At 34.8% G+C, this 16,133-nt stretch overlaps 1 protein-coding gene and 2 pseudogenes across 1 annotated transcript; 1 reads left to right on the top strand and 2 right to left on the bottom strand.

Moving 5' to 3' along the window:
* Positions 1-20: 20 nt before the first annotated feature.
* On the top strand, positions 21-178 carry LOC147945221 (U2 spliceosomal RNA; annotated as a pseudogene).
* Positions 179-2,411: 2,233 nt separating this feature from the next.
* On the bottom strand, positions 2,412-4,595 carry LOC104779582 (uncharacterized). Its single transcript, XM_010503948.3, has 5 exons — positions 4,279-4,595; positions 3,572-3,849; positions 3,237-3,473; positions 2,928-3,145; positions 2,412-2,840 (listed from the first exon to the last, which is right to left on the bottom strand). The coding sequence occupies exons 2-5, from the start codon at positions 3,827-3,829 to the stop codon at positions 2,579-2,581; spliced, it is 975 nt and encodes a 324-aa protein (XP_010502250.1). The 5' UTR covers positions 3,830-3,849; positions 4,279-4,595; the 3' UTR covers positions 2,412-2,578.
* Positions 4,596-7,315: 2,720 nt separating this feature from the next.
* On the bottom strand, positions 7,316-15,116 carry LOC109132423 (lectin-like protein At1g53070 pseudogene; annotated as a pseudogene).
* Between the last annotated feature and the right edge of the window lie 1,017 nt (positions 15,117-16,133).

The following is a 16,133-nucleotide window of genomic DNA, read 5'->3' as shown; positions in this document are numbered from 1 at the left end:
GTCGATGGTCTTTACAACTCATAACTTTCTCGGCCTTTTGGCTAAGATCGAGTGTAGTATCTGTTCTTATCAGTTTAATATCTGATATGTGGGCCATCGGCTCATACGATAGCTTGCTATCTGGGCCTTTGTGAGTCGCCCATGTGTTGCATTACTGCACGGCCCTGGCTCAACCCGCCATTAACTTAGTCCAATCTTTTTATTAATCTGTAATCAGCAAATCTTCTGATCAGCTGACAATTGGTAAGGTACAGTACCCATTGGACTGGTCTTCTTGAAATCTCGAGGATCAAAACCAGGGAACATATTAATCCGGTTTGGCATTCCAATTGTTCTTGGTTTACCATCAAATTGAACCGGAAGGCTTGGCTTGGCTAATGCTAAACGGTACACATCGATTTGATTTTAGACTTGAGACGCCACGGCATCGAACCGTACAGTTGTTAGTTTAAAACGATGAGAAATGGTTTAATAATTTAACCAAAAAGGTTTACTAATTTTTACTAGTACGATTTTCTAGTCATTTACTTAGGTTAGACAAAACCACATTACCATAGTATTTTTAACAAACGTTGCTTTGTCATTAATGATCGCCATGTTCTAGTCATTTACTTCTTTAGGATGTTTATTAACAAACATCTCCTGCGGTGTCAAATATAGATCATCTAAATAAGCATATAAGTTTATATATCTCGATTTTTTTTTATTGAGAATTTCATTACACTGGAAACCTATTTACAGAAAAAGTCATATAAGTTGTAAATACAACTAAGGCTTGATAAACTTATTTTGTGTAGATAATAGATAAGAGTTTGTCATGCTTTTTATTTGGTTTTAGTGTTAATTGTTAGCTGTTAAGTATATAAACTCGACTCTATATTTCCATATATTGTTAGTCCTTATATATATAATCCAACAGCTTTATAAAAGACAACATAAGTCCAGTTTAATACTAAGGACTTAATTGGAACAACTTATAGTAGAGCATTGGAACAACTTATATGTACTGTGTTGGAGGAGTTGGCAACTGACACTATATATTATTTCTCTTCTTTGACGTATCTGGAAATCAAGGGATGCAAATTTTAACCCATAATGAGAAATGATGAAAAACTGGATCTTTCTCTACGATTGGTTGGTCATGTCATAATCGATGTTGGCATGAGTCCCCTGGATGATTTAAATTTGAGATTAGAAGCTATCAGAAGTGTTAAAATATCAGGCTGCAATCCACTTAAACGAATGTCAACATCTACTACTTTCAAGGCTGTTAAACTTATTTTGTGTAGATAAAAAAATTTAAGTCTTCTAACTTCCAAGACATCTCCCTTCAAAAATCATATGTTAAACTAATGGTAGATAAAATAATTGTACAAAGATAACACAATCATATAAGTTTAAGTCTAACAAAAAATACAAAATCGTATCTTCTAGTTTGATTATGCTCAAGGATTATTGTGAATTACGCAACAAATATCATATAAATATTTGAAGGCAGAAAATTATGCATATGAGAAAATTGGATATTTTTATCATCGATGGTATCGTAACTGTTATTATTACCCAAATGATATTGGAAACGAATTGCATGTGTTTTGTTTAATGCAACCAAAATTCACATATTGGTAAAATCCATTACATTTACATGGGTAGAGATAAAAACAAACATCCAATGATACTGAATTTATGTATGATTTTGGAGAATAGTTTAATTGTTGTAAGATATATATTTTATTTGTTTGGAAATTTGATAGTTTACTTTAGTAAATTTTCAAAACAATTGGTTTTAAATAAGTTGTAAGAAAGGTAGACGTCAAAGTGACTAACCTAGCAAACCACATAGCAATGGATGTTTAGAAGTTACCATTTTGATTTTGACATTTTAAATTTATCATTTTTAGTGATGCAAATATACAATGTTTTCTTCTACATCAATTACATTTAGCATTTTTTTTTACTTCACAAAATTTTATGTTTTGTTAAATATATGTATAGTTTTTTTCAAAATATATAGATTAAAAGCATAGAAGTATTTCATGTATCTCTAAGATAATAAGAATATTACTGAATTTTAAAAATTGACTAAATACAATTCTTATAGTGAATATTGAAATAAATATCCAAATTTATTGATATTGGTTTGTCTCGTATACCGTTTACTTAGTTTGCATGTTCCTTAGGATATACAATTGATTATTGTTTTATAATTATTTTATAATATCTTGTGTTTAAGTACTTCTAAAAACAAATGTGGATTGTAAATTTGTTTTTGATGATTGCTTACGAGATGAACAAATCCTTTTTTTTCATGTCATTTGATGATTACTTACAAGGTCACTAACCTTGTCAACGTAGAAGTCTTAAAATACACTACTAGATCGCATAGAGCAACCAGATTTTCATACGCACTATTAAGCCTAGATGCTTGTTTTATTTATTTCAATCATTGGAATCAGTCAAACACTAATATAATCCCAATCTTGACTAGTCTTTTCCTACTACAATCAGACATCTTTTTTTTACCCCTTTTGTTATTTACTCTTAAAACCTATCATAGCTTCTTGTCAACTTAATCCGGTTAAGGCAAACGCCGATTATCATCTTCTTCTTGTTGAGCAACATTCTTCATTTCAAATCTCGCCTGTTTACTTACTGGAACTACTTCATCTTCATTAGCTTCTGTGTTTTGAAGTTCTCTCAAAGCTCTTTTAGCGTACACAGTGAAAGCAACAGTGGTCACAACCGCAATGATCAAGGAGATTATGTTGTACACTATCTCCACTGTTGTCAAACGTTGATGTCCGTATTGCACATCAGCGAATGTTCTGATCAAACGACCACTGCATAATGAATCCAGTTTTAGGATTAGGTTTTCGAGTTTGTGATTATTCAGCTGTTTTAAGTCCGGGGTGAGTAAAAAGACTGACCTGTAAATGTAGATGAAAGCTTCTGGTACCATTCCAGCTATGGATCCGAAGAAGTACGGCCAGAATCTCATGCTTGTCACGACGATTGCGTAGTTGAAAATCGTGTAAGGAAATGGGGAAACCCGAAAGATTGCCACAACTCTAAATTGATGGAACCAGCTTCCTTCAGCAGCTAGTCTAAGTACAGCAGCTTGACGAGGCCACCTTTTTAACCATTGCTGCATTTTGGTAATAACAAATATCATATCTACAAGTTGTAAGAAATCATCACAAGACTTGAAAAAAAGAGAAGTAAAGGGTTCTTCGTACATGGAGGCGATCACGGAAGATAAGCCCGATTAGGTAAGGAAGAACCATGCCAATGGTGGTACCAACCATGATGATAACAAAACCGAGACCATAACCAAAAATCATCCCAGCTAACCACATGGAAGGACCAGAAGGAATCAAGAACACAGGAAACAAAGCCAAGGAAACAACAAGGACAATCGCAAGCGTAGGACGGCCAAATGCAGTTGCTTCCCATTGCAAAATTGGAATAAGAACCTTCAAATTGAAACAATCCAGAGAGCAGAGTTTGTGACATGGATCATTTTAAGGAAATAACCGTCACTGAAACTTGAGATTTGAGCAAAAGAAATTACCTTTTGGAACACAAACGGAACTCCCCATTTGCCAAAAACAAACGTAAGCAAGAGAGTAACTGCAAATATCCCAAAAGCCTTTACCCACCACATGAGTTTCTGACTCCGCACCTCCGATTGAGATAGAGACAACACGGTTTCAGCAGCAGCAGCTTCATGAGCCACAACAAGCCGAACATACTCATTCTCTTCCCTCATATGACCAACAACAGAATCTGTAATAATATCCTCTCTTGTCTCTTTCAATGGGTTTGACATCAGTGTTCACAACCTTAAAACTGCAGCCAATAAAAATTGAACACCCAAATTCGATATCAGAGACACAAAAATAAAATAAAAAAATCTCCAAATCTAAGCCATCAAAAGAAGAACAATCACTGTTGCGTAACATGAAACCAACCAAATAGGAAACAAACCCTAGAAGATGACATCAATAGAAATTGGAGAAGGCAAAGGATGCTAAGCTTAAGCAACTTCAAAGATACTTACAAGGAAACGATAACGAAGAAGTAAAGCTAATTACAAAACTCTCCAAAGATAGAAATTTCCGATTACGGCTAAAAAAGGGGAAAACAAATCAAAATCAAAATCTATCTATCTTAAAACCAAACAATCAAAGATACAGCAGTAGAGTAATCGAAATCACTTAGATCTCTCAATCAAAACAAGGATTTATAAAAGTAGAGCTAGGGTTTAACGATTCTCACAAAATCAATCACACACCACGCAGCAAACCTAAATCAAGCTTTTCGTGGTGGTAAACGACGGCGGAGGAAACTAGTACGCCGTCGGAAAAAGTGGGGGTTGTTGCGGCGGATTCACGTTCTTCGTTTCTCTCAGGTTTTACGTGTCGTTTGCTTCTGTAAACAATGAAGCGTGTTTTGTGTTTTGTTTAATTCTTTTTTAGAAATTGAAATTCAAATAGAGAGATAAGAGTTTTGCTTTTACTTTTTTTTTTTTTTTTCATTTTTTATTATTAGTTTTCTTTGTATTTGTTAGCTTAAGCTTTACTTTTCTCACTCTCTGGAATAACGAGTCAGACTATATATTATATAAATTTAAAAAAGAATAATATTCCCACCCGTTGATCCTATAATGCATAGACTTGACCTTTTAAAATTGGTTTGTTATTAGTTTGGAATTTGATATTATCTTCCTAACCAAATCCTTAACCAACAAATCCTAAGCACAAATAAGACAATTTTGGAGAAGCTGACATGTGACATCTAAGAATTTGATATGTTTCATTCATTTTTCTTTTCTTAATTTTTTTCCTCATTTAAAAATTAATAGTTTTATAAAAAATCACACTTATTAAAAATTGAGTTTGGTTAAATCATTTGATATCTACAAGACTACAACTAATATATATATTATTATATTTTACCTATCTAATGAAAAAAATAAATAAGGTAAAATCCATGAAAATGCAACTTTAAATTAGACACATTTTTGTATTTTTTTCTTTTTTGTACATTAAAAACATTAAGATAAAATATATCTTTTTGGGCATTTTTTTCAATTTTTTACCTCACTCAAAAAAAAAATTATTTTATAGAGATTGCGTTTTACCTCACTTAAATCACACATATGTTAATATAGTTTGATTGAACTATTCAACATCCACAATTAAAATAAAATAATTATATGTTAATATTTTAACTACATAATGAAAACATAAATAAGGCAAACAAATTTAGGAAAAGACAACTTTAAAATTAGGCAATTTTCATATTTTAAATATAAAATATTGGATTTGTGTGATTAATCACATGAAAATTATTTAGTGCTATTAATTCAATAAAACCACAAATGAAAGCAATTTAATGCTATTAATACATACCAAAACTAAAAACAATAAATAAATATGTGGCATTTTCAAAAATATTTTTTTTCCTATGTTACTTTTCAAAAATACCTTTTTATGGTGTTCATTTTCAAAAATACTATTTTCTATGTATAAAATGACTAAATTTTAAGCTCTAAAATCCAAGTACTTTACCTTCTCAAAATTATACACTAAATGTAAAATAGAAAACCCAAATCTAAGAAAAAAAAAATCTATAAATTAATTTAACATATTGCAGTGTAAAAGAGAGCAAAATGAAATTTTTTTAAGAAAGAGTATTTTTGAAAAAGAGTATCTTTAAAAATACATTTCTAATAAATTCTCAATATATAAATATTGGAATGTAATTTTGTAACATATTCTACAAAAATAAACTACAAGTGAAAAACAATCAATGCTATTAACTTTCTAAAATTTTAAGCAAAATCAGTTTCTATATAAAATTTAATTTCTCCATGTGATATTGTTGATACATTATCAACAATTAAAAGGAACTTCAATCTTAGTAATGATAATATTATATCAGTTTTTCAATCATTAGTGTTTAATCACAAAATTAGTTTCACTTATTATTGGTTTAAAATATGAAAAATGTGATTAGTTTGGAATTTGGACATTATCTTCCTAACCAAAATCCTAAACACAAATAATAATCACACCATAAACACACAAAAGGAGCGTGGACAAAGAGACGCGTGTCTCGTTACGCAAGTAAGAGGTATTTTGGTAAATTCAGAATACGACTTTGAGATTTTAAGAAGAGTGGAGAGGTGTTTCATTAACACCGGAATTTGACATTGGTAAGTCCCATAGCTTCAGCGTGTTATCCATCGAAGAAGACACGAGTGTTGATGAATCTAAAATTCTGACATAACTCACGGTCTTGTTGTGACCAACCATTGTGCAAAGAGGAAGCTTGTGATTCCTTAGATCATAGTAGTAAACTTTGTGATCTGCTCAACCATATGCTAAAGTCCGACCCGAGTCTGACGGAAACTGGACAAAATATTTGCCTTTGTCTTGATGGTTCCAATACTAACTCCCTGAAACAGAGGAAAACAAACTCTAACCGTTAATATACATCCCTCATATAAATCACTGAAAAAAGGTTTTGGCAAACTAAATTGGTGGATTGAGAGATGAGTGGTACTCTACCACTAGGATGGTGCAGGATGGTGGAGTAGTTGTTGTTGGGTGGTGTGACGGACTCAACGGTATGGATTGAACATTTACTGAATGATGGATCACATCTTCTTGGTTGGATGAAGATCCCAGTTAGTACCATTATGTATCCTCCAAACAAACAGGTATTCTTGACTTTGCTTGTTTGTGTTTGGAAGGTTATTTCATTTTTGTACATAAGGCAAAGGTGGTCTAGTTTACCACCTATCTTTAGTCCCCCACATGGCATTCGAAGACAAGCTTTGTAAAAATAACGACAGGATCATATGGATGAATTACCATTAAACTATTCAATTCCAGTAAATTTTTATTGACATTTTAGATAGTGTTTTTTGTTTTTGTTTTGTTTTGTTCTTCAAAACCTTTTATGTTTATAATTGTTTTTCTCTTGATACTATCCAATGTCCACTTAGTTAGTCATACAATTATATATTATTAGTTGAAAGTACTAATGACTAACATAGAAATTTAAGATATACCAAATCAGGGATAATATAAACCATATTGGATAATTTCTTGAAAGTACTAAATGAATGTTCATATCTTCAAAATAAATGTTCGTTGAAAGTAAATGTTCATATCTTCAAAATAAATGGTCCAAAGCCATAAAATGAACATTTATTTTCACTTTAATGATCACAAAGCTGAAGTCACGACAAATAATATAAACCAGAAACAAAACCAATGATGTCGAACCAAATCAAACCGATATTTTAGTTCTGGAAAAGCCAGTCCCAAATCTCATGACGCTGGACGCCTAGACACCATGACCAATCGAACCGGCGAAACCGCTATATATTATCTCGTGAACCATATTGGAAAGCTCCAATGTTGCTTTGGTCAAAGGCTGGTTCGGTTTCTTCAAATACTCTAAACCAATGGTAACGACGATGACTTTGTAATGGTTGTTTGTACTCAATCCAAGCCTTGTTTGTACATATCTCTACTACTCAGCTTCAAATCCTTAAACAACCAACCATTTCTTGTCATAGTCCAATAACCGGATTTGACCGAAATCACCGACTCGACCAAATTAATGTTGATTCTGACATGGTTATCGTGTTAGTTTAGTCATTGGACTTGGTCATAATAAGAACTGGTCAAGTAGGAGTGGTGGCTAGTGGAGTTGTTGTTTCATGTTGTTAAAGACCTCCGAGAAAGTAGGAAACAGTTGTTTCGTGGAATTGGCTATTTAAGGCCCTCTATGAATAAGAGTAGAACAAGTTTTTTGTTCTCATCATTCAGTCTCATTAATTTGCTATAACATATTGGTATCGGAGCTAGATCTGAGTGGTGAAAATTTCGTGAGAGAGAGAGTTTAAAAGGGTAAGTGAAACACGATGTCAGGAGAGAGTCAGAGCATGCTTGCAATTTCAAAATTTGATGGTGATTTCGAGCATTGGAGCTAATGGCGAATCTCTTGAGATCCAAGGAGTGGTGGGATATGATCAAGAAAGGCTACGTTGAGCTAGCTCGTGGAGAGATCCTCAATGGGGCACAAAGACAAGAGTTAGCCGATAAGAATCTGACGAACTTGAAAGTGAAGAACTATTTGTTTCAAGCAATCGACAAGTCAGTTCTGAAACAGATAATTCAGAAGGACACGACCAAGCAACTGTGGGATTCTCCGAAAACCAAGTTTCAAGCAGATGAGGATGTGAGGCGAGCACAACTTCAACGTTTAAGAAGGGAGTTTGAGGTTCTGGAGATGAAAGAAACAGAGAGCATTGCGGAGTACTTCTCAAGAGTGTTGCTAGTTGTAACATACATGGGAAATGTTGGAGAAGAGATTCAGGAAGCCAAGATTGTGGAGAAGATCCTACGGACACTCTCGGAGAAGTTCACATATTTAGTGTGTTCAATTGAGGAATCCAAAGACATAAACAGTCTTTGCGATGTCATGAACAGAAGATAACAAGACATTCCAAAGGAATCGTAAAAGAAGAACAAGTGTTAAAAGTGACTTATGAAGCTTACGACTGGAATGGAGCAAGGGGAAGAGGAAGAGGAAGCTCATTCCGAGGCCGAGGCAGAGGACGTGGAAGAGGAGGATCGTTCAACAAGGCATTGATTGAGTGTTACAAGTGTCATAAGCTAGGACATTTTCAGTTTGAATGTCCTAGTCTGGAGAAGCAAGCGAACTATGTTGAGTTCAATGAGGAGGAAGAACTTTTGTTGATGGCACAGGTGGAGCTGATGGGGTCGAAATTGGAAGATTTGTGGTTTCTGGAAAGTGGTTGCAGCAATCACATGACTGGAACAAAGAAGTGGTTTGTTGATATCGATGAAAGCTTTCGACACTCAGTGAAACTTGGGAACAACATGAGGATGATGGGCAAGGAAAAGGGAGCATAAAGCTCAAGATGAATGGGCTGATACAAGTAACTAGATTATGACCCGCGGTACACCGCGGAGTAAGTTTTAAAATTTTGTTTTGGTTAATATACTATTTTAATACTAATTTTGCTATTATACCCTTTTGTTAATTATAGCGATTTTGTATATAATCCGTAGTATATGACACAACAATTTTTGTTTAATACAATCTTAATTAAATCAGTTTGATTCGACATATTTTATATTGGTGTTACTAAAATAGTAAAATGAAGATTTAAATATCATATTAATGACTTTGACAAAAAAAAAATATCATATTAATGATAGTTTATTTTTTAGTATTATCAATTCAATCTTGTAGTGTCATATAACCCGTCATGTAATATAATTCGTTTGTGTTATTTTGAAAATTTAATATGTTTAAATATTCATAGTTTTAAGTTTAGATACATCAGTTATAAATTATAAACTTCTTAAAATTTTATAATACTATATACGAAAATTTCACTATATATGTATGTTGAACACACACTTTTTATATTAATGAAGTAATATATGTTTGTTTTTAAAAATTCAAATCATAATATATGCAGGAAACTTTATGTATTATATGATGATTCACTATATTTAAATTTTAAAATAAAAAAAGATGATAGCAGAATATTTTTTTTTTAATCGGAATAAATCGTCTAAATATCTATATTAATTATAGAACATTATATATATAGATATTTAAAATATTTTAATTGTGTTTAGTTATAAGAATAGTAGAGAGAGTTAACTAAACTTGTTTGGATACGAATATAAACATTAAATATCATTCAATGATAAATATTTTCATAAACATATTTTTCAGCAAAAAGTGCTGCAAAAATACTAGTATAGATACAAAATGTGTATTACATTCCTGAGCTTAGCAACAATCTTCTAAGCATAGGTCAGCTTCAAGAAAGGAGCATGGTGTTCCTAATCCAAGAAGGAGTGTGTAAAATCTATCATCCTTCTAAGGGACTCATTGTCGAGACACAAATGAGTGCAAATCGGATGTTTGTAATCGTTGCTCAAACGATAAGCTCGGACCTGGCGCTTCAAGTGGAAGCAACATGTGACACTCATCTGTGGCACTGCAGATTTGCTCACCTGAATTACAAGAGTCTCCAAAGCTTAAGCTCCAAGGGAATGGTGATAGGACTCCCTCACATCGGTTCGTACAAGAAGGTATGCGAGAACTGCTTGGTGGGAAAGCAGAAACGAGAATCTCTTCCAAAGAAAAGCACATGGAGAGCTTCAAAGAACCTGCAGCTGATACACACTGACATATGTGGACCAATCACTCCATTCTCCATTGGTCACAAGAGGTATCTTCTGACTCTTATTGATGATCATAGCAGAAAAATGTAGAGCTACTTGATTGTAGAAAAGTCTGAAGCATTTCAGAAGTTCAAAGATTTTAAAGCCTATGTGGAGAAAGAGTTTGGCTTGTCTGTGTGTTGTTTAAGAACAAATAGAGGTGGAGAGTTATGTTCAAAGGAGTTTGAAGAGTTCTGCAGGGATCATGGTATCAAGCGTCAGCTGACAGCAGCCTATACACCACAACAGAACGAAGTAGCAGAGAGACGAAATCAAACTATCATGAACCTGGTTCGAAGCACATTGTCAGAAAGAAAGATGCCAAAGGTTTTCTGGGCAATTGAGTGAAGTGGATAACATATGTCCTCAATCTCAGCCCAACGAATGCCTTGCAAGATCAAACACCAGAAGAAGTTTGGAGTGGTGTTAAACCAAATGTGAAACATTTTCGAGTTTTCGGGTGTATTGGTCATGTTCACATTCCGGAGGCAAAACACACAAAGCTAGACAAAAAAATCTGCAAGTGTATTTTCCTCGGTGTTAGTGAAGAATCCAAGGCATACCGAATGTTCAATCCCATTTCAAAGAATATCACAGTGAGCCGCCATATGATTTTCGAAGAGGAAGAGAACTAGGATTGGGGAAGGAATGAATCAAAAGATGCAACATCTCAGGTTCTCACTTAGGAGAATGATGGAGAAAATACTCAAGGCGAGGAAGAGTATTTTCAGGAAGAAGTGGAAGAAGTCGAGGTGAATACATGCGGTGATGGAGAAGCAGTCAGAGAAATTGCAGTACCGGTTCATCAAGGAAGACCAGTACGCGACAGAGCTCCTCCTAGATACTTGCATGACTATGAGTATAGAGAAGCAGTTTTCACCGATGAAGAAGTTGCAGCTTTGTTTGTCGATGATTATCTGATTGACGATCTTGGATTGCAAGTAGTCACTCCGCTTGGAGATCCTGTAACTTATGACGACGTTGTGAGGCATGCCGAATGGAGATGAGCCATGTTAGCAGAGATTGAATCCATTGAGAGAAATCAAACCTGGGAGCTTGTGGAACCACCTAAGGGTACTAAAACCATTGGTGTTAAGTGGATATTCAAGACCAAGTATAATGAAGATGGTGAGGTACACAAGTTCAAAGCCAGATTGGTTGCAAAGGGTTATGCTCAAAGATTTGGGGTTGATTACGGTTGAGGTCTACGCTCCAATATCAAGGTGGGACACCATTCGTATGATCATTGCCACGACAACCTCCAGAAACTGGAACATATATCAACTCGACGTGAAGAGCGCTTTCTTACATGGGGAGTTGCAGGAAGTTGTCTTTGTGGATCAACCACAAGGATTCGTTAAGCCTGGAGATGAAAACAAGGCTTATAGATTAAGAAAGGCTCTGTATGGGTTGAAGCAGGCACCAAGAGCGTGGTTCAGCAAGATTGAGAGTTATTTCATCAAGGAAGGATTCGAGAAGTGTGATTTCGAGCACACTCTATTTGTCAAAACAAAGGAACAAGGTCAGATTCTCATTGTGAGCTTGTATGTTGATGATCTAATATTTACTGGAAACTGTGAAAGGTTGATTCTCGAGTTCAAGGAGTCGATGAAGAAGAACTTTGACATGACAGACCTGGGGAAGATGAGATATTTTCTTGGTGTGAAGATTTTGCAAAAGGAGGAAGGTATCTATATGTGTCAAAGGAAGTTTGCTAGAGAAGTGCTTGAAAGATTTAAGATGGAGGCAAGCAATGGAGTGAACAATCCAATTGTTCCAGGAGCAAAGCTTTCAAAAAAAGGCGGCGGAGCAGTGTTAGATACTACACTCTACAAGCAGATGATAAGGAGCTTCATGTATCTCACTGTTACACGTCCAGACCTGCAGTTCGCAGTGAGCCTTATCAGTCGCTTTATGGAGAATCCAACGGAGGCTCATTTCCAAGCGGTGAAGAGATTACTCAGGTATGTGAAGAGTACATTAGAAGTTGGTATCATGTATAAGCGTGGTGGAAACATGGAGTTTCAAGCTTATACAGAGAGTGATTATGCGGGAGACTTAGATGATCGAAAGAGTACATCCGATTTTGTGTTCTTGATGGCTGGAGAAGCAGTGTCATTGAGCTCAAAGAAACAGCCCATCATTGCACTATCCACAACCAAGGCCGAATATATTGCTGCAGTTTCATGTGCAACACAAGGGATTTGGATGTCACGGGTTCTTAACACTATTGGAGTGGATCATGAGGATTGCATCACAATCAAGTGTGACAACAGTTCAACGATATAATTTTCAAAGATCCAGTCCATCATGGACGCAGCAAACACATTGAGGTACGATTCCATTATCTAAGAGACTTAATGATAAGCGGATTTTCACCCAGGGTATCAATTCCCTATGCAGTTGTTGTACAAAGGGTTATCAATCCAAATGGTTGTTTATGCTAGCAGATAGGATGCAATCAGAACAATACAAGTCAAGCCAAGCAATAATGGGGTTTTGTCTAACAATCCTAAAGTGATAAAAGAAAGGAATATAAACAAGGAACCACACGACCTAAGCATTCGAGTACATGATCGGGTGGGTTGATCGAGTAAGCAAAGAAAGTATGAACAACTTGAGGTGTTACTCGAAGCAGGTGATCGTGTACCTGATCGGGTAATGGATCGAGTGATGAATAAAAAGGCAAACAATTAAAATACGAAAGCTTCTAAGGATGCGGTAATCGAATCCTAAGTGTTCCTGACCAATAAAGATGTCTTACATGCCTCAAGAAAATATTCACTAGACAATGAATCTCTAAAACCTTGTTAATACACTCTCGTGATAGAAACAATCAAACTTGATCACTCCCCTACCCAACTTTCATTGGAGAAACATGACCAAGCAGGCAATAAGAACCGATTCATTATTGTCAATAAATCCCTTACTCATCTAATCTCTTAGGCTAAGTGAGTAAATCTCTAGCATTGGTTGATTCAAGCGTATCATCTACACCTCTCGGTGGTAAAACACCTTAGATCTAATCTCACCCTCTCGGTTTGTTGACAGCATTAAGAACACCAACCTAGACGAGAATCTATAAAACATATAGAATCAAACTAAGACATCCTAACCGATCAAGAACACAAAATCATCTATCCCATCCCTAGAAACTTTACTTCACTACACAAAAGCATTTATGAACGAAAATCGCATTGTATTAAAAGATAGAGTAGAGAATAAAGAGTACAAAGTAGAAATCTAAAGAAAATGACAAAAATGTATAAACTAAATCCTAACAAAAAGTGAAAAGTGTTTTGAGTCGCTCAGTTCTCTCACAGAAGCTCTCGCTCTCTGGTTTGAGGGTCTGCGGCGTGCTCGTTTTCGAGGAAGAGGAGGAGGGGTTTATATATGGAAACCCCTTTGACCTAGCTTCCCAGTCCTGCCCGAGGCTCTACTCGATGGGGTACACGAGGATAAGGTCGAGTTACACCTCGGGTAGACCTTCGGATTGTTCTTCCTGCTCTTGGATCCTCCTCGATCGTGTTGGGGTTCGGACTGTTCTTCCAGCTCGAAGGCTCCTTCGGGTACATGTTCAGATTTGTCCTTGTTTCTCCCCATTTTAGGCTCTAAAGCACATGTTTTCATCCAAAGTATGCAAATGCAAGAATGCAACACCCCAAATGGCCTAAAAGTGAATTCCTACAGTTAATGACCTAACAATGCTAAGGTAAGGGTATAAACAATGCAAAATATGGACAAAAAAGGATGCTAAAAACATGTAAATTATAGAGTTATTACTTAACCAAGGAAGGTAGAGTGGAGCTGGTGCACTATGGAACAAAGGATCAAATCGCTGACATCATGACAAAAGCATTGAAGCTGGATACATTCAAGAAGCTGAAGGAGCTGATGGGGCTTGTCGAAATGCCAAAGTAAATTGATACTCTTTTGAGCATCAGTTTAGGGAAGGAATTTGTTAGTTTAGTCTTTGGACTTAGTCATAACAAGAACCGGTCAAGTAGGAGTAGTGGCTAGTGGAGTTGTTATTTCATGTTGTTAAATACCTCCGAGAACGTAGGAGGCAGTTGTTTCGTGTAATTGGCTATTTAAGGCCCTCTACAAATAAGAGTAGGACAAGCTTTTTGTTCTCAGCATTCAGTCTCATTAATTTGCTATAACATATCGTTCATGTCACCGAGGTTCTTGTCCTGAAAGACATCAAAGATCAAACTCGACAGCAAAGAGATGGTTCTTGGGATTACCGTTGCTGGTTCAGTTCACGAGACTGAGATAACCTAAACCGGAATCGTCTTGTTGTTTAATAGCAGGTACGACGATGAACGCGAGGCCGCAGCCTAGACCAGGGTTTGATTTATGAGTAATGGAGAATGCGAAAGAGGTTTTGAAAGGATAAAGAGATGTAACGTTAGATTGGAATGGTGAGAATGGCTGGCCGTGAGAGAAAGGGATGTTGTCTCGTGTCTATGCGATGGCTCTTGAGATATTTGGATCATACGCAGATTCTCCGTGGAATGATAATAGATTGGTGTCGTTACCACCAAAATAATTGAATTTGAAATTGTAAGCAGTGGTGGTGGACTAAGAGGTGAAGAAGATAGCTATGAACAAAGTGGTGAAAACAGAGCATTTGGTTCTTTATTTTTTTTTTGCTCTGTTTTTATTTTTCTCAGAATTTGGGAAGTGAAAAGAAACAAAAAAAAAAATGAATTTTCGTATCCACACTATAATTGAATGAAAGCATGGATGACCAAAAAAAAAAAAAGACTAAAAGACTAGTACGGGTTGGTCTGTCGCCTTCCCTAACACTATTCGCTTATTCATATATAATCAAATCTTAACATATTTCATTCAGTTATACCAAAATTAATTTTTATTGATTTTTTTAGTAGTGAATTTTGTATTTGTTAATTGCTAACAGTTAATTTCTATTTTCAATATCTCTAAATGTAGAGAGCTTCTTAATATTAAAATAATAAAAATTAATCAATAAAAAGGAAAGAGAGTGAGGAGAGGTTCTTTGTTAATATTTAAGAACCCACATATGCCACTTATCTTAACATAATTGATTCAATTTTATTCATCTCTTAAAATTTAGATAAATAAGAAAATTAAACTCAAATAAATTATATTGCCATTGGAGATGCTCTAATTCTCTATAATTACAGTTGGATTTTAAATTATAATTATAGTGCAATGAAATCTTAGCTTGATTGATATCTTTTATACTTTTTATAAATTAATATTTTATAGACTCTTTTTAAAATATTTTTTATAAAATTATGCTATATTATGATTTTTCCCTTTAATTATGGTATATATATAACTCATCATGTTTTGCCCACGACCACTCCTAGTCTCCAAATATTACGAATGGTTTCTGTTTATATTTGAGAAACTAATTTGATTTGGTATACAATAGTTAGTTTAATAGTATTCAAGTTATAGGTTCGATCATGAAAAGTATTATTCTTTAAACAAACGATTCAAGTCATGTCTTATCCTCTATATGCAATGCATAACCAAATATTGACCCTTAATCGAGTATAATTTAGGATAAACATACAAGAATAAATATTCCTAAGAAAGACTTTACCATTCTTTGATTAACTATGCAAAAACCATGAAGCAGAATTCAAGATGGTATCATCCAAAGAAAAGAATGATCAAAAGAAAATTGGGCAACCAACCAAAATGCAAGAACTATGTTCTTTTTTTTTTTAAATTTCGCTACACAGTAACGAAGACCCAAAAAAAAGAAGAAGAAGATGAAGATTGTGATGCTAGTACAAGAACTATGTTCACTAGACATATTTTATTAATCTAACAAACTCTTATAAT

This window comes from Camelina sativa, chromosome 4, assembly GCF_030686135.1.
Source record: "Camelina sativa cultivar CO46 ecotype springtype chromosome 4, ASM3068613v1".
Lineage (NCBI taxonomy): Eukaryota > Viridiplantae > Streptophyta > Magnoliopsida > Brassicales > Brassicaceae > Camelina > Camelina sativa.
Note: the sequence above shows the minus strand (reverse complement) of the source record. Positions and strands in the feature narration are given on the sequence as shown.